General features: G+C 42.3%; 1 protein-coding gene across 4 annotated transcripts in view; it reads right to left on the reverse strand.

Moving 5' to 3' along the window:
* The window catches only part of LOC117561815 (cullin-5-like), a 36,730-nt gene that overhangs the window by 15,755 nt on the left and 868 nt on the right, over positions 1–20,107 (reverse strand). For 3 of the 4 annotated variants that reach the window (XR_004571455.1, XM_034239415.1, XM_034239433.1), the window contains exons 2-15: positions 17,307–17,553; positions 16,260–16,359; positions 11,659–11,835; positions 10,631–10,772; positions 10,340–10,485; positions 9,928–10,008; positions 9,347–9,440; positions 8,598–8,728; positions 7,297–7,404; positions 5,937–6,001; positions 5,485–5,617; positions 5,224–5,355; positions 4,592–4,715; positions 3,825–4,000 (exon numbers count right to left, since the gene is read on the reverse strand). Coding sequence is in view for 3 of the 4 variants with exons in the window: in XM_034239415.1 (XP_034095306.1) it covers positions 3,825–4,000; positions 4,592–4,715; positions 5,224–5,355; positions 5,485–5,617; positions 5,937–6,001; positions 7,297–7,404; positions 8,598–8,728; positions 9,347–9,440; positions 9,928–10,008; positions 10,340–10,485; positions 10,631–10,772; positions 11,659–11,835; positions 16,260–16,359; positions 17,307–17,548 (1,851 nt within the window). In the remaining variant the exon portion in view is untranslated. The remainder of the gene's footprint in view (positions 1–3,824; positions 4,001–4,591; positions 4,716–5,223; positions 5,356–5,484; positions 5,618–5,936; positions 6,002–7,296; positions 7,405–8,597; positions 8,729–9,346; positions 9,441–9,927; positions 10,009–10,339; positions 10,486–10,630; positions 10,773–11,658; positions 11,836–16,259; positions 16,360–17,306; positions 17,554–20,107) is intronic. The other variant, XM_034239423.1, reaches the window with a different exon arrangement.

Raw genomic sequence — 20,107 nt, forward strand, 5'->3', positions numbered from 1 at the left:
TTCTCTCACACATACGCATTCTTCTCTTGCATACATATATTGTCTTCAGACATGCATATATGTGACCTGCTCTATCGAAATCAGTCGCATTGACCCGAAGACACATTTTGAGTTGTATACACTGTTGGAAAGAGGATATTCCTCGCTTTCTAATGATATCAGGATTGTTTTTGTACTCCAAATATTAAGCGAAATATGTCACATTATATAATGACTGTCACCGAGTCATCATTTTGAGAAAAAGGCCTTCAAAGTTTTCTCTTCTCTGGAATCCATCGATCCGATTGATTATTAGCAAATGATCAAAATACTATGGAGGGAAGATATTTTCGTTTGGATTACTGGTCTGAGGGAAGCTCGCGAGTGTGTGTGTATACATGTGTGTGTGTTTGTGTAATTTTGCGTTTGTGTGTATTGTGTTTGTTTCCCGGGGAAAACCCTCACGAGAAACACCGGCTGTTGTTATGCCTGCTGTGACGTCAAGTTACTCCGTTCTCCGCTTGTAATTATGCCGAAGCTTCAACGTTGTATTTATCTTCTGAATTTGCCGAAACAAGTTTAATATTCTGAAAGCCAAGACTTTGTTTAATTGAAATCAGATGAAAACAAACTGTAACGGACCCTGCCGTGTTATCAATGATTACTATACGCTTACATTGATAATTTCAGCCGGAGGGAGGGGGGGGCGGTGCTGCAGAAGAGCAGATTGCGAGTGAGAGGTGCCTGTCTTCTTCAAACATGTATTTATCGTGTGATTTTGGAAATAAAAGTTTCATATTCTGAAAGCCAAGACTTTGTTTGTTTAAAATCAATCAAAACAGCCGAACCCCGAAAAAATAGTTTTTTACGCAAATCCACGTTTATTTTGAAATGAGCCGTTGCGACTTCCGACTGATTTTGATAGAGCGGGTCACATATTATTTATAATATTAAATGTAAACATTGAATGAATGTGCATGAGAGCAAAATGTATAAATATGAGCATTAAAATATATGAATATGAGAGCAAAATGTAAAAATGTGTGAGTGAAAAACTTATAAATATGTGAGTGACAATGTATGAATGTGTGCATTGAAATATGCTAATATGAGAGCAGAATGTATGAATGTGTGAGTATAAATATATACGTGTGTCAGAGTGAAAATGTACGTATGTAAAAGGAGAATGTACGTGTGTAAGAGTGAATATATATGTATGTAAAAGGAGAATATATGTGCGTGAGAGGACCAGTATGAATTACGGCCTGTACGGCCCCTCATACAATAGCGCATTTAGTGTGATAGAGAGAGAGGGAGAGGGAGAGGGGAGAGAGAGGGACCGGTGCCAGCAGGGACCGTGTTGTTAGCATCTGGTTAGCTAGGTAGCTGCACTAACTGACATACTGTAAGGAGCTGTTCAGGGGCGGGCCAGGGGGGGGCAGTGCCCCCCTAACACTGACTTTGGACACCCCTGTGGCCCCCCTGTAAATTAAAATAAAAAAAAGAATAATTTTTGATTCAATGATTTCTTGGCTGACGGAATAGGCGTAACTAACGCTATTTGTCATTCTAGTCGGACCCATTAGACCCTACACGTCGATCGTGAGCTACCGGTAGCTCGCAAGCCCTCAATAAATAGCTCGCCAAGCAAATCCAAAATGTAAAAAATACACACACAAAAAAAGGAAATGTAATTAAAAGAATCTACCCTATGCATAAACGAAACCTCAATCATAGCGAACTCTATCTACTTGCTACAACTCTATATCTATCTAACACCCCTCCTCCCCCACAATGAATATCGACCAATCACGTTCTTGCAACAGTTTAAAAGGGGAGTGATTAGTCAAATATGCATAAATAGAAAGAAAGAATGCTAACTATAGGTAACATAAGATAAGAATAAACAAGTTTAAATGATTTGTTATTGGTTGTGATCATATTCTAAAGATGTATAGATCTAAAGAGGTGTAGTGTAGATTCTGCCAGAGGGAAAATCACGGTCAAACTCTTTATGAAGTGGTGAGCTGCCGTGATTTGTCGATATTCATTGTGGGGTGGGGGGAGGAGGGGTGTTAGATAGATGTTTGGATAATTGAAAAGTATACAGCTCCCTTTCATCTGAGTGTGGAGAGCTGTATCCATAAATTAATGTTGTGCTCAAAGTGCACCAGATTGATGCATTTAACTTCCCATTTAAAAAAAATCTTCCCGAGAGGAGGTGAGGACCCCCCTAGAGGAGGTGAGGTCCACCCCCAAATAAAGCAGGTTAAAATTATTAAATTGAATACATGTTCTTTTAGTAAACACTGAAAACGGGTCCCACAGACCCAAACAGCACTCAAAGGTTAAAGGTAAGCGTATAATAATGTTAAAATGTGCTAAATATATACACTGCAAAAAACTAAAAAAGAGGAGTAAAAGTAGCTCACGACTTGTTGTTATTTTTTGAAAGTAGCTCTCATCCTAAAAAAGGTTGGAGACCCCTGCATTAGAGCGTAAACACTGTAACTATAAGTATCTGAAATAAATATGTGTAATGAAACAAATACCAATAACTGTATTGCATTGTTTTCTTATGCGCAATTACTTCATACTGTCTTTGTCTTTTTTGTCCTGCATTTATTGTGCCCCCCTCAGAAAATAACTGGCCCCAGCCTGGCCCCCCCAGTCAAATTGATCTAGAACCGCCACTGGAGCTGTTTGTTCCACAACAAGCTGGAGGAGAGTCATCTCCTGTCAGACTGAGGGGCTTAGATGTTTAGATAGTTCACTTTAGTCTAAGTTATCTCAGTGGGTCTCAAACGGTTTGGTCACAAATTATTCAAAAGATTATTTCCGCGGCACACCTTCATATGATCATTATAGTTATAAAACAAATAAGAGAATAAAGGAAAAACAGGTATGAAATACTATATGGCAGTAAAACAAGAATACAGTTTAAAAGGGGAGGGATTTGTAAAATATCCATAAAGAAAAAGAACATCTGCTTACAGTTGTGTTTCATATCTGTTGAAAGATGTATCCATATCTCTTAATGTTGCTCTCAAAGTGCACCAGATTGATGCTTATAACTTCAATATTTTAAAAAAAATCTTACGGGGGGAACATCCCCCCCGGACCCCCCTAGAGGAGGTGAGGTCCGCCCCCCACTCATAAAAAATAGCACTTCACCCCTGCCTATATGCCGTGAGCTGATTATCAAGCCTTCATTGTAACGGCCCGTCCACATAGCGGCTTTGGAAAAAGCTAGCCGGCGGGCGTGTCTGAAGCTCGACCAACAACCAATCACATGAATCTCCCGCCCCTGACACACAAGCAGCGGTTTGATTGGCTAGAGCTTGTACTGGCATATGATTTGATTGGCTGACGCTTCCACCGAAAGCTTCAGAAGCTTCAAAAGTTGAACATTGCTCAACTTTTGCAGCCTGAAACGCCAGGAAAGCTCCGCTCTGCTTCCCACAATGCAGTTGGGCGAAAAGTGACGTCACCCCATTCAAAGTGAATGGGCAGAAGCTTCCAACGCCGCTGTGTGGACGGGCCGTAACAGTCGCGGGTGTACTGTGTGTTTGCGTGTGGGGAGTGTTGCATTAGAACATTCCACTGTAGCGCCGCGGCCGCCGCCACTGTGGGCTAAGCCACGAATGTTTCCAGGTCCAGGCGACGCCCCTGTACGTGTATATAATTATATATGTGACATTTCTAGATAATATTGTCGCATCAAGTGGCATTTTACTGTTGTAGACACACACAGTCTGATAGACTTCAGAGGGTTCAGAGGGTGAGCTCTGTGACACTCTGTGTGTCTGCATGTATTCTGTGTGTCTGTAGAAATGCTCACTCACTATGCCATTGGACATGAGGTGGTGCCAGTGCAGCTTCCTGCCGCTGTGGTTCCTCTTGTAGAAGTCCTCCACCTCAGGGATCAGGTCCTCCAGCTCCGTGGGCAGAGAGACGAACACCTTCTCACTGCTGCGGGACCACGCTCCAGCGTTCAGGATCTTAATGTTCACACTGTCCGCTGCAGGGAAATATAACGGAAGAACTCTGATAAGTCTGTGTTACATGGACGCATCAACATTTAACTGTGAAGGTTAGATTCAAACTGAATGTTAGCTTGAAGTAAATGTTGTCTTTTTGCATTATTTTCTTGTTAGAAAGTACCAGAATGCGTAGTTTACATGTTAAAAGAGGATGCCCCCAGACCCCTTAAAAAAGACGGAGATCCTTGGCTTCCTCAATAATTGTCCCCACCCCCCCCAACACATATATAATGGTTCCTACAAAAACAGTCTCTAGCCTGACAGTGAGTCTGTAAATCCTGTCTATACAGGTGTTTCTAGCAAATAGTATGGAGATTAGTGTGTACAAAAACATGGGTGGCGCGCAATACAGTTTTATTTGTATCTGAAAAAAGTGTCCCCACCACTTTGGAAAACAAAGTGACGCCCATGCTTGCAGGTGCATGTCTCGTCAAGAGTTTCACCTTAATGAGGAGAAAATAAATGAAAGATTTTTGCCATAATGTGTTTGGAAAGCATTGAGCATACGACTGGATAAATGAGACTAGGACATTCATGCATTTTAGAATATGTGTGTGTGTGTGTGTTACCTGGTAGTGCGAGCTTGTTGTGTTTGTGCATCTCCTTGAAGACCTGGTTGAGGTCCTCTGAGACCTTGATGTCCTGAAACATCCTGGCCAACTTGTTCACATAGTCAGCAGGCATTCCTACCTCCTACAAACACACACAGGACACAATGAGGAGAGCAAAGGGGAAATGAATTCACCAAACCTGGTACAAAGGCACAAAACTCTTGGTCAGATTATTTCATTTGAATAATACAAAACAAATTGGATGAAGGAAACGGTTGTTTTCATTTGGTTGCGTTGTACCCCCATTGGTGCATGCGTCAGCATTGTCTGTCAGATGCTGTCAGAAATGGACTTTTTCTCCAGTTAAAGGCACATCTTTATGATGCATATTAGATCTTGATTGTTTTACCTGAATATGTTTTAATGGTTTTGATTGAAACCCCTCTGAGTAGTAAATTACATATTGTAAATAATGATCAGTATTCAGAAACATTTTACTTAAAGTCTTGTTCAAATTAGTAAAATGACCCAAGAACATCCATGGATAACAGATGGGACTCCTGCCTGTTGTCCTTGCTCCTTAGTACAGCTCCTAAACTGTGGACTCACAGTCTGCGTGTGACAAAGAAGGGTAATGAAAGGGAACTCACTCTCAGCCACTCCACCATGTTCTCCTCAATCTCGCTGTCTGCTGAAATGTCCAGAATCAGGCGCCGGGTCAGATGTGCTTTGTGGTAACGCATGAACACGTCTTTATTCTGAACGTACTTCAACACCAGCAGCTACAAGGAGGAAAGAGAACAACAGGGTTTGAATTTCCGAGGATTATAATCCAAGCACTTTGAAGGAAAGGTAAGTGTAAGAGTGTCATCAAGTGCCTTTACCCCGAGGCTGTAAGGACAGAGACTCACCACTTCTTTGAGCTTGAGCTCAATCTCCTCTGAGGTGAGTTTCTTGCTGAGCGTGGTTTTCCTTAGCAGCATGTCACAGTAGTTAGCCAGCAGCTCCGGACACTTGGACTCCGGCTGAGTCTTCATACCAACACTATAGATGGATGGACACACAATTACACAGAGCTGGAAGATGAAAAAGTACAGCATTCCATTTGTCACATGATGCTCTGTTCTGACCTTGAGTTTTCATCCCTTTTCTTAACTGCAGTGCTCCCACGCCACGGTTAGATTTTCTTACTCATCTTGGTCTCAATATGGACTAAAATAATCAAGATTATGATTTTTGGCATAAAGGAGTAGCCAAAAGAACTACGCCGTTGTGACTCAATCAAACAGAATACACTATCTTGCAGTGACACTTTGAACACTGGATCATTTCCTATCTTAGTGACACCGAGAGGTTTCCTCACCCCTTCTGTTTGGTTGGCAGTTCCAGTTTGAAGATGGTGGCGTCATTTACCACGGCCTTGTAAGCCTGCAGGGGGAAAAGGGAGGATCAGACAACAGTTTGTTTTAGTGACGAAAATGTGTTAACTTTGTAAAATAATGTGTTAGTTATACTTTAGATTTATCAAAAGTCAAAAGACACTGAAAATGTTTAATGTTTAGTAATGCTATTTAGGGTAGGTTACTAGTAGGTTACTAGTAGGTTACTTATAAATCCCCTTATAAGTCCTGATAAGATTTGTATTAACAAAACAGTAAACGCCTCAACAGCAGTGCCAACTGTTGTTGGACTGCCCCCCCCCCTCCCTTGGGGGAATTCCTCCACAGAAAACACACTGGACGCTGCACTAGGTCAGAAACCAGAGGAGACTGTGAAGTCCACCGCAGACGGACCACTTTTGGACAGAATGTCCTCTCCGTTAAAGGCAGCTCTTTGTGGAACAGCCTCCCAACTGAGATACGGGATTTTCCCACTCTCAATAGCTTTTAAAGGTCAACTCAAAGAATGGTTGAGAAACAAACATCCGTGCAATCACCGCTAAATGCACTTTAACACAGGGGTATCTCTTCTTGCACTTTATGTAGCTCTTTTATCTTCTCTGGCACTTTATACGTCGTAGCTGCACATTGTACTGCCATGTGGTAAATGCTTGTATGCTGCTCATGCTATTTCTGAATATCATGTATTTTGTTTTTTGCTATGTTTATAAATGTCATGTTCTTATATGTTGTATGTCAGGGACTACAGATGGAAATGAGCTCAAAGCTAAAATCTGACATATCTACACTTGAAGCATTATTTGTCTTAAGGGTTCATTAATGTGCATTGTCCCTATTCAAATAAACGATGAAATGAAATGAAATAAATCCACTTGTAACTGTTATCCATTTCTGCTTTAAAAGAACACAGACACAAACAAGTTTGGTATCCTGGTGTATTCAAACCAATACAGTGTATGAAAAGGTTAGGAATAAGAAAATAAAATGCTTTAAAAAGTAAAACAAGGGAGGCTCTACATTAAAACATTAAGGAAGGGACTTAAGGTAGATCAGTCTGTATCTCTGCTCTGCTTTTATTCCAGCTGTGAATGAGGTTAAGCAAGGCTGCGTTGTTTCTGAGGTCCTAACGTTAGGGGTGTATTCCTGTTCTGTGCAGATCATTGGTGTAGGACTCAGACAGCTGTAGGCTTTGACTATCCAACAATGACCTTTGCTCACTTAAAATGCAAATACAGTGTGAGCAGGAATGAACTGTATGACTTTAGCACTGAACATTATATGTCATGTGTTTCTTGTTGTCTCTGGAGGTCACATTGCACAGACCTTGTCTCTTGCAGTGAGGAAGCGAGGGTCGTCCTGGAAGGCTTCCTTCACCAGCTTACTGAAGCGGTTAAACAAAGTCAGCAACTGCTCAACGTACTTCTCCGAGTCCTGGACGAACAAACATACAAACATTTGGAAATAATGCACATGTTGTGAAGATACCCTCTTTCATTAATGTTAATGTTGTTCACTACACACTGTGAGAACTCAATAGCGTTGAAGTTAATTTCCTTAAGGAAACAAATCAACTACAATATGGGTTTTAGATCTGGGATATCTTAAATGAATACGTTATTTTGTTAATGTCTTTCTCCACACTTGTCTGACACCACTAAATACTTAACAATTGGGTTGTATTGACTTTCCTTTTAACAATTGTTACGTAATAATAATAATAATAATAATGGTGTGATGGGAAATGTTGGCTGGACTAAGCAAACCCTGTGAAGTGTCACTAAGGGCTTTCTGTGTTCTCATTATTTTCACAACATTTACTAACCAAATAATGAATCTATTATTGGAGCCACTAACCAGCCGATTAATCCATAATGAAATCATCTTTGGTAAATGAGGTCCACCTGAACTAACTACGACTTTTAAGTCCTACGTTAATAGTATAGCAGTCACATGGGACATTTGTCTACGTTTTCTTCTTTAAATACATTGTCCTGAACATACTTCACATTTTCTTGCTGGACCTTACATGTAACGGGGCTTTCTAATAGAGTGGTATGAGACTTCGCGAGGCGAGGCGAGCCTCACCCCCCCCCCCCCCAGTCGACGCTAGCGAAACGGAGGGCCTCATCATATAACTTTGTGTGGGGCCTCATGTTGGCCAGGGACAGCCCTGTGTGTGTGTGTATGTGTGTGTGTGTGTGTGTGTGTGTATGTGTATGTGTGTATGTGTGTATGTGTGCGTGCATGTTTGTGTGTGTGTGTGTGTGTGTGTATGTGTGTGTGTGTGTGTGTGTGTGTGTGTGTGCGTGTGTGTGTGTGTGCATGTGGGTGTATGTGTGCGTGTGTGTATGTGTGCGTGTATGTGTGTGCGTGTGTGTATGTGTGCGTGTTTGTGTATGTGTGTGTGTGCGTGTGTATGTGTGCGTGTGTGCGTATGTGTGTGTGCGTGTTTGTGTGTGTGTGTGTATGTGTGCGTGTGTGTGTGCATGTGTGTGTATGTGTGCGTGTGTATGTGTGCATGTATGTGTGTGTGTGTGTGTATGTGTGCGTGTGTGTGTATGTGTGCGTGTTTGTGTGTGTGTGTGTATGTGTTTGTGTATGTGTGTGCGTGTGTGTGTACGTACAGTAGTGATGGTCTCTGCAGCAGCCACCATGTCAGCGAGGCCAGCGTTACAGATGTGGTCCTCCAGGTCCTTCAGCATGGGCTCAATGCCGCTGGGGACCTTGTCCATCAGAGAGAACATCAGGTGCAGCCCTGCTCCGGGGGGGGGGGGGACAACATCATTAATATTAGCTTATATTCAGGCCTACTATTTGAACAATTAGGTATGGCCCTACCAGCAGACTGTTCTCAATAAGTCTTTCTTTGAAGCTGTGAACATCTGCATCATGACTGTGTCGATGAAACTCTCTGATTATTGCACAACCACTCCGAGCAATGACTGAAGTTTGTTTATCACAAATGTAAAATCAACATTTCCTGTTCCACTCAATTCATTACTTTTCAGTATGATTTTAAGGCAAAGGCAACATTATACAATATTTAATTGTTTATTAACTTAATGTCTAGTAAACTCACATCTCTTACTTCATTTGAGGTAATCTATGATACATCCGGGCGTTTCAGGTGAAAACTAAATCCACATTAAGCCATTTTACAGCACTACAAACTCAATTTGAGTCCTTCTTAGGATGAATCCTCAGTGGTAGGGAGAATGTTGAAGCTATTGAACTTCATATTTACAATGACTCAAATATGAACAGTATGTTGACATGCATTTAAACAGAACCTGCGTCTTTTACATTTAGCAAGTCTTACTTTTACATTCTAGATAGAGAAAACAAAGATGTCAGTGAGTGCAGCCGTACTCACTGTCTGTTTCGTTTCGTTTGATCATCCCAGGACTTTCCACTAGGATGGTCTCTTTGAACGATGTCACCAGAGCATTCACACAACACTCCATTAGCTGAGGACACACAGCAAGCACATGGGGTTTAGGGAAACTGACATGAACGCCATCATGTCAAAAAGTGAAAATACAGGCAGGTCGGCAGAGTGTCAATAGATAGACAGCAGCAGCACACCCATTTAGTGGGTCATCATTTATAAGTGAGGATTGAGAAGGATTATCTTTGTGCCAGTGGAGGGCAGTGCAACAGCTGTAACCACAACAATGACATATTATAATGAAGATGGCAAACATGATGGTAAACACTTTCCTGTTTACACTCAATTTACATTCAATTCATGTCTAACATTCATTCCAACAAATCCTGACTTTCTAGCTGCTAAAGGTTGTACTTTCTCTAACTTCCTTTGCAGTTTGATGTTTTTTCCAGAGCTTTGTTTGCTGTTCTAGGCCAACAACAAATTGTACGTAATCTGATAAGAGGACCAGAAAACATGTGAACATTAAGTTAGAATTGATCATTCAGATCCTGTTAGACACTTACTGCTTGAACAGAGTTACATTCGCGACGTGTCTCGAGATATCTGAGTGCTCTCTTCTCCTCTTCTCTTAGTTTTGCATCTGCCTGCAGGGAAACACACACCAAAGAAATCAAAGTTATTAACAACAATTACATCTCCCTCACGTCAAATCCTACGTGACTCCATGTGTCTGTTATTACCACAGCTCACATGAAACTACTGGAGCGTAAATTCATTTGTCGGCACATGTCGGGACCCCCTTGAAAAGGAGATGGTGCATCTCAAGGGGTTTATCCTAATAGATACATTTCATATAACATTAACAGCAATCATCCCTTCATCAGAGCATTCATTAGTGACATTATTTTCCACTTTTCAACCACATCCCTCAAACTAACACTTTTACTTGTAATAATAAGTGTTATTACAGCTTACATATTTCATGTAGTTCTGTACGCCATTCTGTTGCAGGTAAGACGGTGCTTGTGTTCTGTAAAACCTCTCTGTGGAGTCCAGGTAGGCTTTCTCAAAGTTATCCCTGTAGATCTGCAGCTTGTCCTCTGGGTTGGAGCACAGGTTCACTGGGGGGACAAGAGCATATTGAACATGAATAGTTACAGTAGATCTACAGAAGAAGTGGTTTATTGATAAATGATTGTACTTATTTGTTTTTCTGCACCTATTAGCAATAATAATGCCTTCCATGTGTTGTCATGGTTATCTTACCATAGGACTCCCGTACTCCTATGACGAGCTGCGAGTCGAAGGCCTCCCCCTGCCTCTCAGCGTGCACCAGCTTCATGGCGCTGTCCTGCAGGCGACTCTTAATGTTGGAGAAGATCGACTCGTTCCACGTGTCCAACATGAGCTGAAAAGTAGGTGAGGGCGGTCTAAGTTAGAGCAGTATCTAAATGTGTATCAAGAGGAACATCCATCCATATTCTTCCGCTTATCCGTGGTCGGGTCGCGGGGGTAGCAGTTCCAGCAGAGAGCCCCAAACTTTCTTTTCCCTGGCCACATCAACCAGCTCTGACTGGGGGATCCCAAGGCGCTCGCAGGCCAGCGAAGAGATATAATCCCTCCACCTGGTCCTAGGTCTACCCCTTGGTCTCTTCCCAGCTGGACGTGCCTGGAACACCTCCCTAGGGAGGCGCCCAGGTGGCATCCTAACTAGGTGCCCGAACCACCTCAACTGGCTCCTTTCGACGCGAAGGAGGAGCGGCTCAACTCCGAGTCCCTCCCTGATGACTGAAGTTCTCACCTTATCCCTAAGGGAGACGCCAGCCACCCTGCGGAGTGTTAAATTGCTTTGGTTTTTTATGATTTAAGGTTCCTTTACTACGGAAACCCATCCATGCCAGTGGAAATTAAAGATTAAAAATGAGCCTCGTGATGAAAAAAAGATGACTCAGTATCTAAACATTGTGAGGAACTTCCTAAAGATAATGGTTTAGTTGGTCAAAATAATGAAACTTTTTAAACATTATAACTCAAGGACATTTTTCAAAAGATATTCACTTTTTTATTTGGAAACATTAAGATGGTTTTATTTTCCATCACATTGGAGGAAATGGGTTTCCATACTTTCTTGTAACGCCATCTCTTACTTTATTTGATCATTTTACCATCAATTGTCCAAGAGTGGTTCGGCCTACCTGCTGCTCCCCTCTTCAGCTATTTACTTCCTCATTACATTGTTGAGCTTATAGTTGCTCAGCTTCGCTCTCCCCATCCTGAGCCCCTCCTCGTCTCACCTTCCGTACAATGCTGTCCTCCATGTTGGTTTTCTTGTTGCTGCCCTGTTTTCCCATGAGCGTGATCTCCAGCTGACAGAAGGGTTTGGGCAAGATGTCGCACTGGGTGAAGAACTTCCTCCACTCCACGATGTAAGCCTTCAGCAGTGCAGTGTCATCCTGGTGGCTCAGAACCCGCTGCCATGACAACAAATACCAGCAACAGTTAGAGGATATAGAACAAATGAATACTGAGAATGTTATTTCCCTGCAATTATTGTTCTGCATGTTATTGTCTATAACGTTTTCTGAAGCAAATGTGTTAATGAGAGGCAGCATCGAGACCACACATGTCAAACTCAAGGCCCGGGGGCCAAATCAGGCCCTTGGTGGATTTAATTTCAGCCCGCAGGATCATTTCTAATTCCTATTAGATCTGGCCCTCCGGTATATTGCACACACACCTTCACTCCATCCTGAGGGTCTCCTCCGCTCAGAGCCTGAGCCCAAACATTGATGACCTTGCACCCGAGATGAGATGCCAAGTATCTGAGCTAGCATCACAGAGCAGCACACTGAGCTCAATGGATGCTTCCTTCTGCACTTTCTCTCACGACAACAGGGCATGTTTGGTTTTCTCTTTGAGGGGAATAGTTTTGTTGAAGCTGTTGTTGGCCTGTGGAAAAATGTACTCATAAGAAATGACTCTGAAAGCTGCATATAGAGCCATAAGAAATGAATGCAGCTGATTATTTAATGTTTAATGTTGTTTTTATAGGCAATCATTTAAGCTTTGTTAGTTCCAGGTTTAATATGTGCAATAAGTTCATTTCAATAAGTCCTGCATTGAACATTGAACCAGTCCGGCCCTTCACTAGTACCCATTTTTTTATTTTGGCCCACTGTGTATTTGAGTTTGACCCCCCTGGTCTAGACAATGGACCAGTGCATTCACTTTATTATAGAGTATGGATGCTCTGTGGAACAATGCTGGAGTGTGTAGAGCTTTGGAAGGCCCAATCTATCCATCCTCCTCTTCTACTTGAGCAACTGCAAACTGGGCCGCAGTCCTTCATGCACCTTGTGATGTGCTTAACAGGGACCATTTCTATTTTCCAAACAACTAATGTGTTTTCTTTTGTAGTATAGTGAAGTCCACACCAAATCGAAGCTCTTTTGTTCTGAAGTGGATAGGTATATGTTATAGATTTGTATAGGTTCATTTGACAAAAGTAAAGGTAAAAACAAGACTGCATTTACAGCATTGCAGTCATACAATTCAGTTGTGGAGAATACAGACACAGTACAGTAAAAGCTAACTTCCATTGTGGACCTTTTTGACTTAAGACTTTGTGCATCATCTGCAACAAATCACAGCATGACACATCCCAGACTGAGAAGAGACAAACGCATTGAGTATACAGCAAACAATACCAGGTTGGAGTTGTTTTCTCAACAACAACAACAACAACAACAGCAGCAGTGCCATTTCATAAACACTGGCATCATTTGTTAAAATTCCAAATGAACTGATATTTGTTAGTTATGATCATAAATATCAGAACAGGAAGCCAGTGTTGATTTGTGATTTGTGTTAAGGTAATAGTGTCAGTCTAATTCACGTTGGGATGTCCCAGAGCGAGGGGAATGGTCCTCTCCTTTCTCACAGATTCTGCTGATTCATTTTTGACATCCCTTTCAATATTTAACTTTTGTAAAGAGCATTTTCTGCCGTCTATATGTTCTATAATATCAAAAAGTAAACTAGTCAAAGTCAAAGTCAGCTTTATTGTCAAAATTACTACATGTGTTATACATCCAGAAATCTCGAGATACCGTTTCCCGCAGTCCCCAAACTATTGTTTGATGTTGGATGCTCACATTGTGCATGTATAGCAATAGCGTGAAAGGAACGTATTAAACAGCTAGCATGAATACACATTGAGACCATAGAGAGGGGGTGCTGCTCAGATCATTATGGTGCTTGTTTGCTTGTGTTTTGATTTTTTTAAAACCTTTTTCCCCTGTTAGTAATGCAAAAGAAAAAAACGTTTTCAAGACCTGTCTGATTTAAGAGAAATCACCTTAACTTTAAAAAGTGGCTTTTCTTTGTGCTTCCAATTTAATAAAGATATTTGATTTGTTTCTTTGTGGATAAGAAAGGAACATTCTCTCTGCATGTTTGACCCTGCACTACTGCATCCTTCAAGTCAATCTGCCTGCTTTCAATTCTGACTGGTGTGGTGTTGAAAGTGATACAGAAATGTTTCCATTGTGACCTTTAACGTTAAAGGGGTCAGGGTGCTTAGTAGGACACGATAGCAACATGTTGGATTGCCACCAGAGGCCTGTAAGACGAAGCTGGTTCAACCTAACCTGGATATGTTTGAGTTATCCGGTTGGCCTAATCCAAAACATCCGCGCTCTCGCTGGTTATCAAGTGGATCGCTCAAGCCAGCCGTGTCCTATCTAGTTATGTGCGCGTTCACATGAAAGGGGTGGTATTTGGAGCATTCGACCAATCACAAACATGGATACTGACAGCGCAGCGTCATACTTCCTGGATGAAAAGTCAACTATAATATTAGACATATGAAGAAGTTAAACTTTAAACATCCATGACTTAAACACTTGATCCAGGATCAAAGCCACAGAGCTGCACCTGCAAGGTGAATACAGCTGGTAAAAGAACAAGTGTTTGAATGCGTACATTAACAGGTTTATGATATCACTGCCCCGTCTAAGACACCATCTGACTTTCATTACATTTGACTCGAGTGTTTCGTCAACTTAATGTGTTGCTTAAAATAATACTTCTGCATACAGTATGTGACACTGTGAGTGTTGCACGGCCAGATACGGCTCAGCTGACCTTGGAGATATATGATACATTATGATGTGATATGATCCGCACACTGAGCTCTGATTGGTCAGCAGGCAGTGCTTTCACTGAGTTGATCTCTTATCCTGCAACCTAACCTGCTCCGGAGCAGGTTAGCCGCTCAGCATCAGTTTATGGGCTCAGAACAGTCTCATAATACACACATGCACACAGAAGGAGTCACACTTGTATTTCCGGATCCACACTTGTGTTTTTCAATGCACACACAAATGTGTTCCGTTTCATATACATGTAAATAAAATCCAAATACAGAAAAAAGTTTTACATATGTATTTTTGATCCTCACATATTTGTTTTCCGTTTAAATCCTCTGCACCTGCTAACACAAACCGCTCTCTGTGCACGGATCGCTGTGCATTCGTGTGTGGGTTTTTTGAGACTCCCCTGACGGTCAGCCGATTCGTACTTGTAATTTTTTATATCTATAGCCAATCAGATGTCTCCTTCATTCTAAGCCAATCACATGAGCGCGCCCCCACGAGGGTAGATTTATTGCGTTCATGACGTAGCTCTTCATGTACGCATTTTGCACAGTCCAGAGCTGACAGGTCCATGGAGCCTGCCTGCAGGCGCTAATCTCAGGACACCCTCCACTCTCAGTACAGCGCCACTTTCCGAACAGGAAATGCACGCAAATACAAGCCTTTATATTATTAAGGTACAGCGCCACTTTCCGAACCATTGATGAATGCTTGTGTACACAAAAACGGCAGGCAAAACCGTTTTAAATGTGTGTTTCCTGTATGGCGATACAGCTGCTTTATTTATGTCTGTATGAAGTTGTTGTGAGTGTGGAGGGAGCAGCTACAGGTTAGCTTAGCCTAATCCATCAGTGCACTACGAAGCCAGTGCTAGACAGTGACCTGTTAACGGGGGGAGCCCCGCCGGTCATTATCGGCTGATATTCACTCTTAATAGTTTGATCGGTGCTCTCTATAAAGGCCGATCAGGAGAGCTGCATCTGATCGATATGGACATAAACGCGAGTGAAGTATAACCGGACGCGAGAGAGAGATCAGATCAGCTGCTGAGTCTGACTGAGACACGCAGCTCTGCATGATCACCTGATGCTCCGCCCTCTGTTTAGCGAGCTGACCGGACTGCGCAAAATGCGTATATGAAGTAATCTTACCCTCGTGGGGGCGCGCTCATGTGATTGGCTTAGAATGAAGGAGACATCTGATTGGCTCTAGATAGAAAGAATTACAAGTACGAATCGGGTGACCGTCAGGGGAGTCTCAAAAAACCCACACACGAATGCACAGCGATCCGTGCACAGAGAGCGGGTTGTGTTAGCAGGTTCAGAGGATTTAAACGGAAAACAAATATGTGAGGATCAAAAATACATATGTAAAACTTTTTTCTGTATTTGGATTGTATTTACATGTATATGAAACGGAACACATTTGTGTGTGCATTGAAAAACACAAGTGTGGATCCGGAAATACAAGTGTGAATCCTTCTGTGTGCATGTGTGTATTATGAGACTGTTCTGAGCCCATATCAGTTACCATGGAGATCTAGCCTGCTAAAAGAGAACCAGCGTCGTAGGAACGGAAACCCAGAGTTTTCCCTGAAGTTAGCTCGCTAAGCGAAAATTCGTCGTACAGGCCTCAGGTTGACATAAAGGATTGCATGTCTTGAAGGAACTTCCCGATAACACGTGCACACACACACACACACACGCGCGCGCACACAAACACACACACACACAACTTACAGCCTGTGCTTGTTTTATGAAGTCTAGGATGTCCTCTTTAAGAGCTTGATGGATTTTAGCTGGTCCTTTATCATCCCATAGACACACCGCATGGACGTCTCTGGGGAACAAGAAGGAAATGGGACATCAATAAAGTTTATTTGAAGTGGGTTAGTCAAACTGTGAACCTTAATCTCTGGGACACTTTTGTTAGCCTTTACTCAACATGTTACAAACACAATTCATATATATTTTCAGAAATATCTCCTGACATATGTCATATTAAACTCTACTTGTTCCTGTCCCCTCTCCTCCAGAGAAATCATCCACTTCCTCTTTTTTTCTGTAGGTTGTTGTCAAGGTTGAATATTAACAACAATCATTTCATCTTCCTCTCACCTGCAACATACTGAAATCATTTGTTTTACATCAAGTAATAGCAGTTGAAGGGATTTGATGGAAATCTTGAAAAAATGTGTACATCATATTGCTATTATCTACAGTATATGGCATCTAGGTATTTGCTACATTTAGATATGTTCTCTGCTTTCTCTTGAGTCATTTATATCTAGATATTCATATTTTTTTAAATCATAAAATAAATGTGTGAATCTATGTTTGTACATGTATTAACATTGAGACTAATCTGACTACAGAGATAATGGCCTCAGTTCAGCGTCAGAGACACAAGGCGGTAAAGCAGTAGGTATTTTGTAAATATAGCACAGAGGGAAAGTGATATTCATTTGGTTTTAGGAGGCTTCTTCAAGCCTTTACATTATACAACCCCCCTACCAAAACCCCAACTATCCCTTTCAGCTTTGTAAGAAGACTCTGTGCCATCCCAGGTTATAATTGGGAAACAATCCAACAAGGCTAACCTACAACTGTGTGTCATTGTGTGGAGATTACTTAAGAACAGCAACTAAAGCTATCTATCTGCTTAATGCACTCAAATAGTTGGCTGTGATTTGTGAGCGGTCTTCAGGATGTGAGATGCTGATCCTGCAGTGGAACCCAGAGGTAAAACAGAGGAGAGTAAGGAACAGCTCCGAGTGCTTCACTTACGAGAACAGGTCGAACCACTGTTGCTTGGTGACGGCTTCCTGTCTGAGCAGCTTGAGAACGATGGGCCGCATCAGATCCCACTTGTCCTCAAACTGCAGGGACCCCTTGTTCTGGAGGTGAGATATGGGATGGGTGGAGAGGGAGGAAGAAGAGGAAGGATGAAAACCAGCAAACACAAAGGAGGTGTTGGGTGAGAGAAGGAAAGAGAAGACAGAGATGCAGAGATACACAAAGACATGCATAAAGACTGAAGACACATCAAGGGTTGGGATCAAGTATAGGCCGGTTAGATTTTCAAATAGAACGGCTCAAATCCACTTCACATCCACTAAGCCAACTTGTTCTCTCAATATCTATTATTAAGCTGTAGACCAGTGCTTCTCAAAGTGTGGTCCGCGGACCACTGGTGGTCCGTGAGTATATTGGTAACATTTGAAATAAATTAATTGATTTAAGTTTTCCGCACTCTCGCGGGAATATCTCCGCAATGGAGCGAGCTTAAGTTTCAGTTCGTCACACATGTTGCCACTTGTTTGTACCATTTTCAGGCGATTTGTAATCTGTTCTAGAAAAACGATGTGTTTTTTGATATTGTGGAGTTAGGTGGTCCGCGAGTGTTTTTGTATTGGTTAAGTGGTCCTTGGTATGAAAAAGTTTGAGAAACACTGCTGTCGACTATAAGTCCATAGTAAGTCTTGGTCACAGGCCAAGTTGAAGACTGCCCAAGTGGGAGCATCACTGACCGGAGGGGTTTAACCAGGAAAACATATTCATATGTCAATTCAAAATAGTAGTTAGAAAAACCTATATTTCAAATTCTCATTTAAGCCATCCTGAAAAGTATTTTCACATAAAAATATCAAGATCCGAGTTGTCCAACAAAAACATTCCGAAACTCTAAAAAAAGGAAATATTCAGTTTTTGAATGACATAAAATAAGATAAGATAAGATGGACTTTTATTAATCCTCGTGGGGAAATTGTTTCTCTGCATTTGACCCATCAGTGTGCTGCCATTTTGAACGGCGCCCGGGGGGGCAGTGTAGGGAGCGGTGCCTTGCTCAGGGACACCTCGGTAGCACTTGGTCTTGCCGGGACTTGAACTGGTGACCTTCCAGTTACCAAGCCAAGTCCCTATGGACTTCGCCACCAGCGCCCCTTCACCGAGGAGCAGCAAATCCTCACAGCCAACAACATTTGCATTTTCATAAAAACCTGCTTCATTTATTATTACTGCCAATGCCTATGTATTTTTGGTAATACTAATCGCTTATATTTATTTTATCTTTGGAAAACCCTATCATTTATCATAACAAAAAGCTCAAAATGTTAAACATTTGTTAGCATAATAGCATACCAAGATTAGCTTATATTTATGTTGATTTAGGCTGCTGCTGATGCTCTAACTAGGTTACAAAAAACGTTTGGTTTGTTTCATAATGATGTTTATGAAAATTGTCTCAAGTTAGGGACAAAAAAACACACAATTTCTGCAGTTCTGTAGCAAATAAGAGAAGGTGTGCAAATATGCGTTCATTATTAGGTCTGAGAGTCGGGTTTGAGCGGTGCCAATGATTCTGGGTCCATTTGCTGATTCTTGTGTTTTCTCTGGGGAAAGTGTGCAAACATGTTGAATGTGAAGAGTGGTTTGATGAGTGGGTATGCTGCAGTTTAAATGCTTTGTGAAGGACAGGTGCTGGTGGATCTCTACTGAAAGATCTCCACCTGTTCCACCAGCCGTCCCTCCAGCTGAGCGAGCCAGAGAGAGGGTGGGGGGGGGGGGGGGGTGTCAACTAATCAGGCATATGGCATTATTTAAAGGTCTCATGTCATGGCCATTTCTACTGATCATAGTTCCATTGTTGAGGTCTACTAGAATAGATTTACATTGTTCAATGTTCCAAACTCACATTGGTTTCTCACAGCATCTGTGTATAGTCTGTGTATTCACTCTCTGTCCTACACGGCTTGGTGGAGCTCCTGCCCCCCCCCCCCCCTATGAGCCCACTGTGCTCTCTGATTGGTCAGCTCGCCCACTCTGTTCTGATGAGTCCACCACCGTTACAGCGGAACATCAGTGTTTATGTGTTTCAATGGCGTTTGTTAGCAACCAGAAAATGAGACCAGTGATGACAAACAGATGAGAATGCTGCGTGGGGTCTGGGGGCCGTGTTGGCGGGACGTTACGGGGCTCGCTGGTCTGCCCTTTGAGGCTCGAGGAGCGGACAGTGTGAGCTGGGTTACTGGTGTCGCTTCCTGGTTGCTGCGTGGGGTCTGCGAGACAGCGAGACACCGCGGAACTCAGCCTGAGCACACACACACACACACACACTCACAGCCTGAGCTCCGTGTGTGTGTGTGTGTGTGTGTGTGTGTGTGTGTGTGTGTGTGTGTGTGTGTGTGTGTGTGTGTGTGTGTGTGTGTGTGTGTGTGTGTGTGTGTGTGTGTGTGTGTGTGTGAGGAGCTCCACAGGTTGGTCCATTTGGACCTGGGTATTGTTACGTCACTATACTCAGGAAGAAAAAAAAATGGAAAAAGAAAATGTCCAACGAGGCGTTCTGGGGCAGCATAGACAGGTCTTCTCTGTGTTAGAGTTTTACTCGCTACAGGGTGTACTTTGAGAGTTTGTGACTGCAGACCGTTTACATGCAGGAAAACCTTCATCACACACAAGGGGAAGGTGAAAACCGGAAAAGCATGACATGGGACCTTTAAAAGAGCAACACATTTAAGAAATGCATTCAGACGTGTTGGTTTTTTCCACTGGAACTCATTTGTTGTTACAAAGAGGGCACCGATGGA

The sequence above is a fragment of the Gymnodraco acuticeps genome, unplaced genomic scaffold (genome assembly GCF_902827175.1).
Source record: "Gymnodraco acuticeps unplaced genomic scaffold, fGymAcu1.1, whole genome shotgun sequence".
Lineage (NCBI taxonomy): Eukaryota > Metazoa > Chordata > Actinopteri > Perciformes > Bathydraconidae > Gymnodraco > Gymnodraco acuticeps.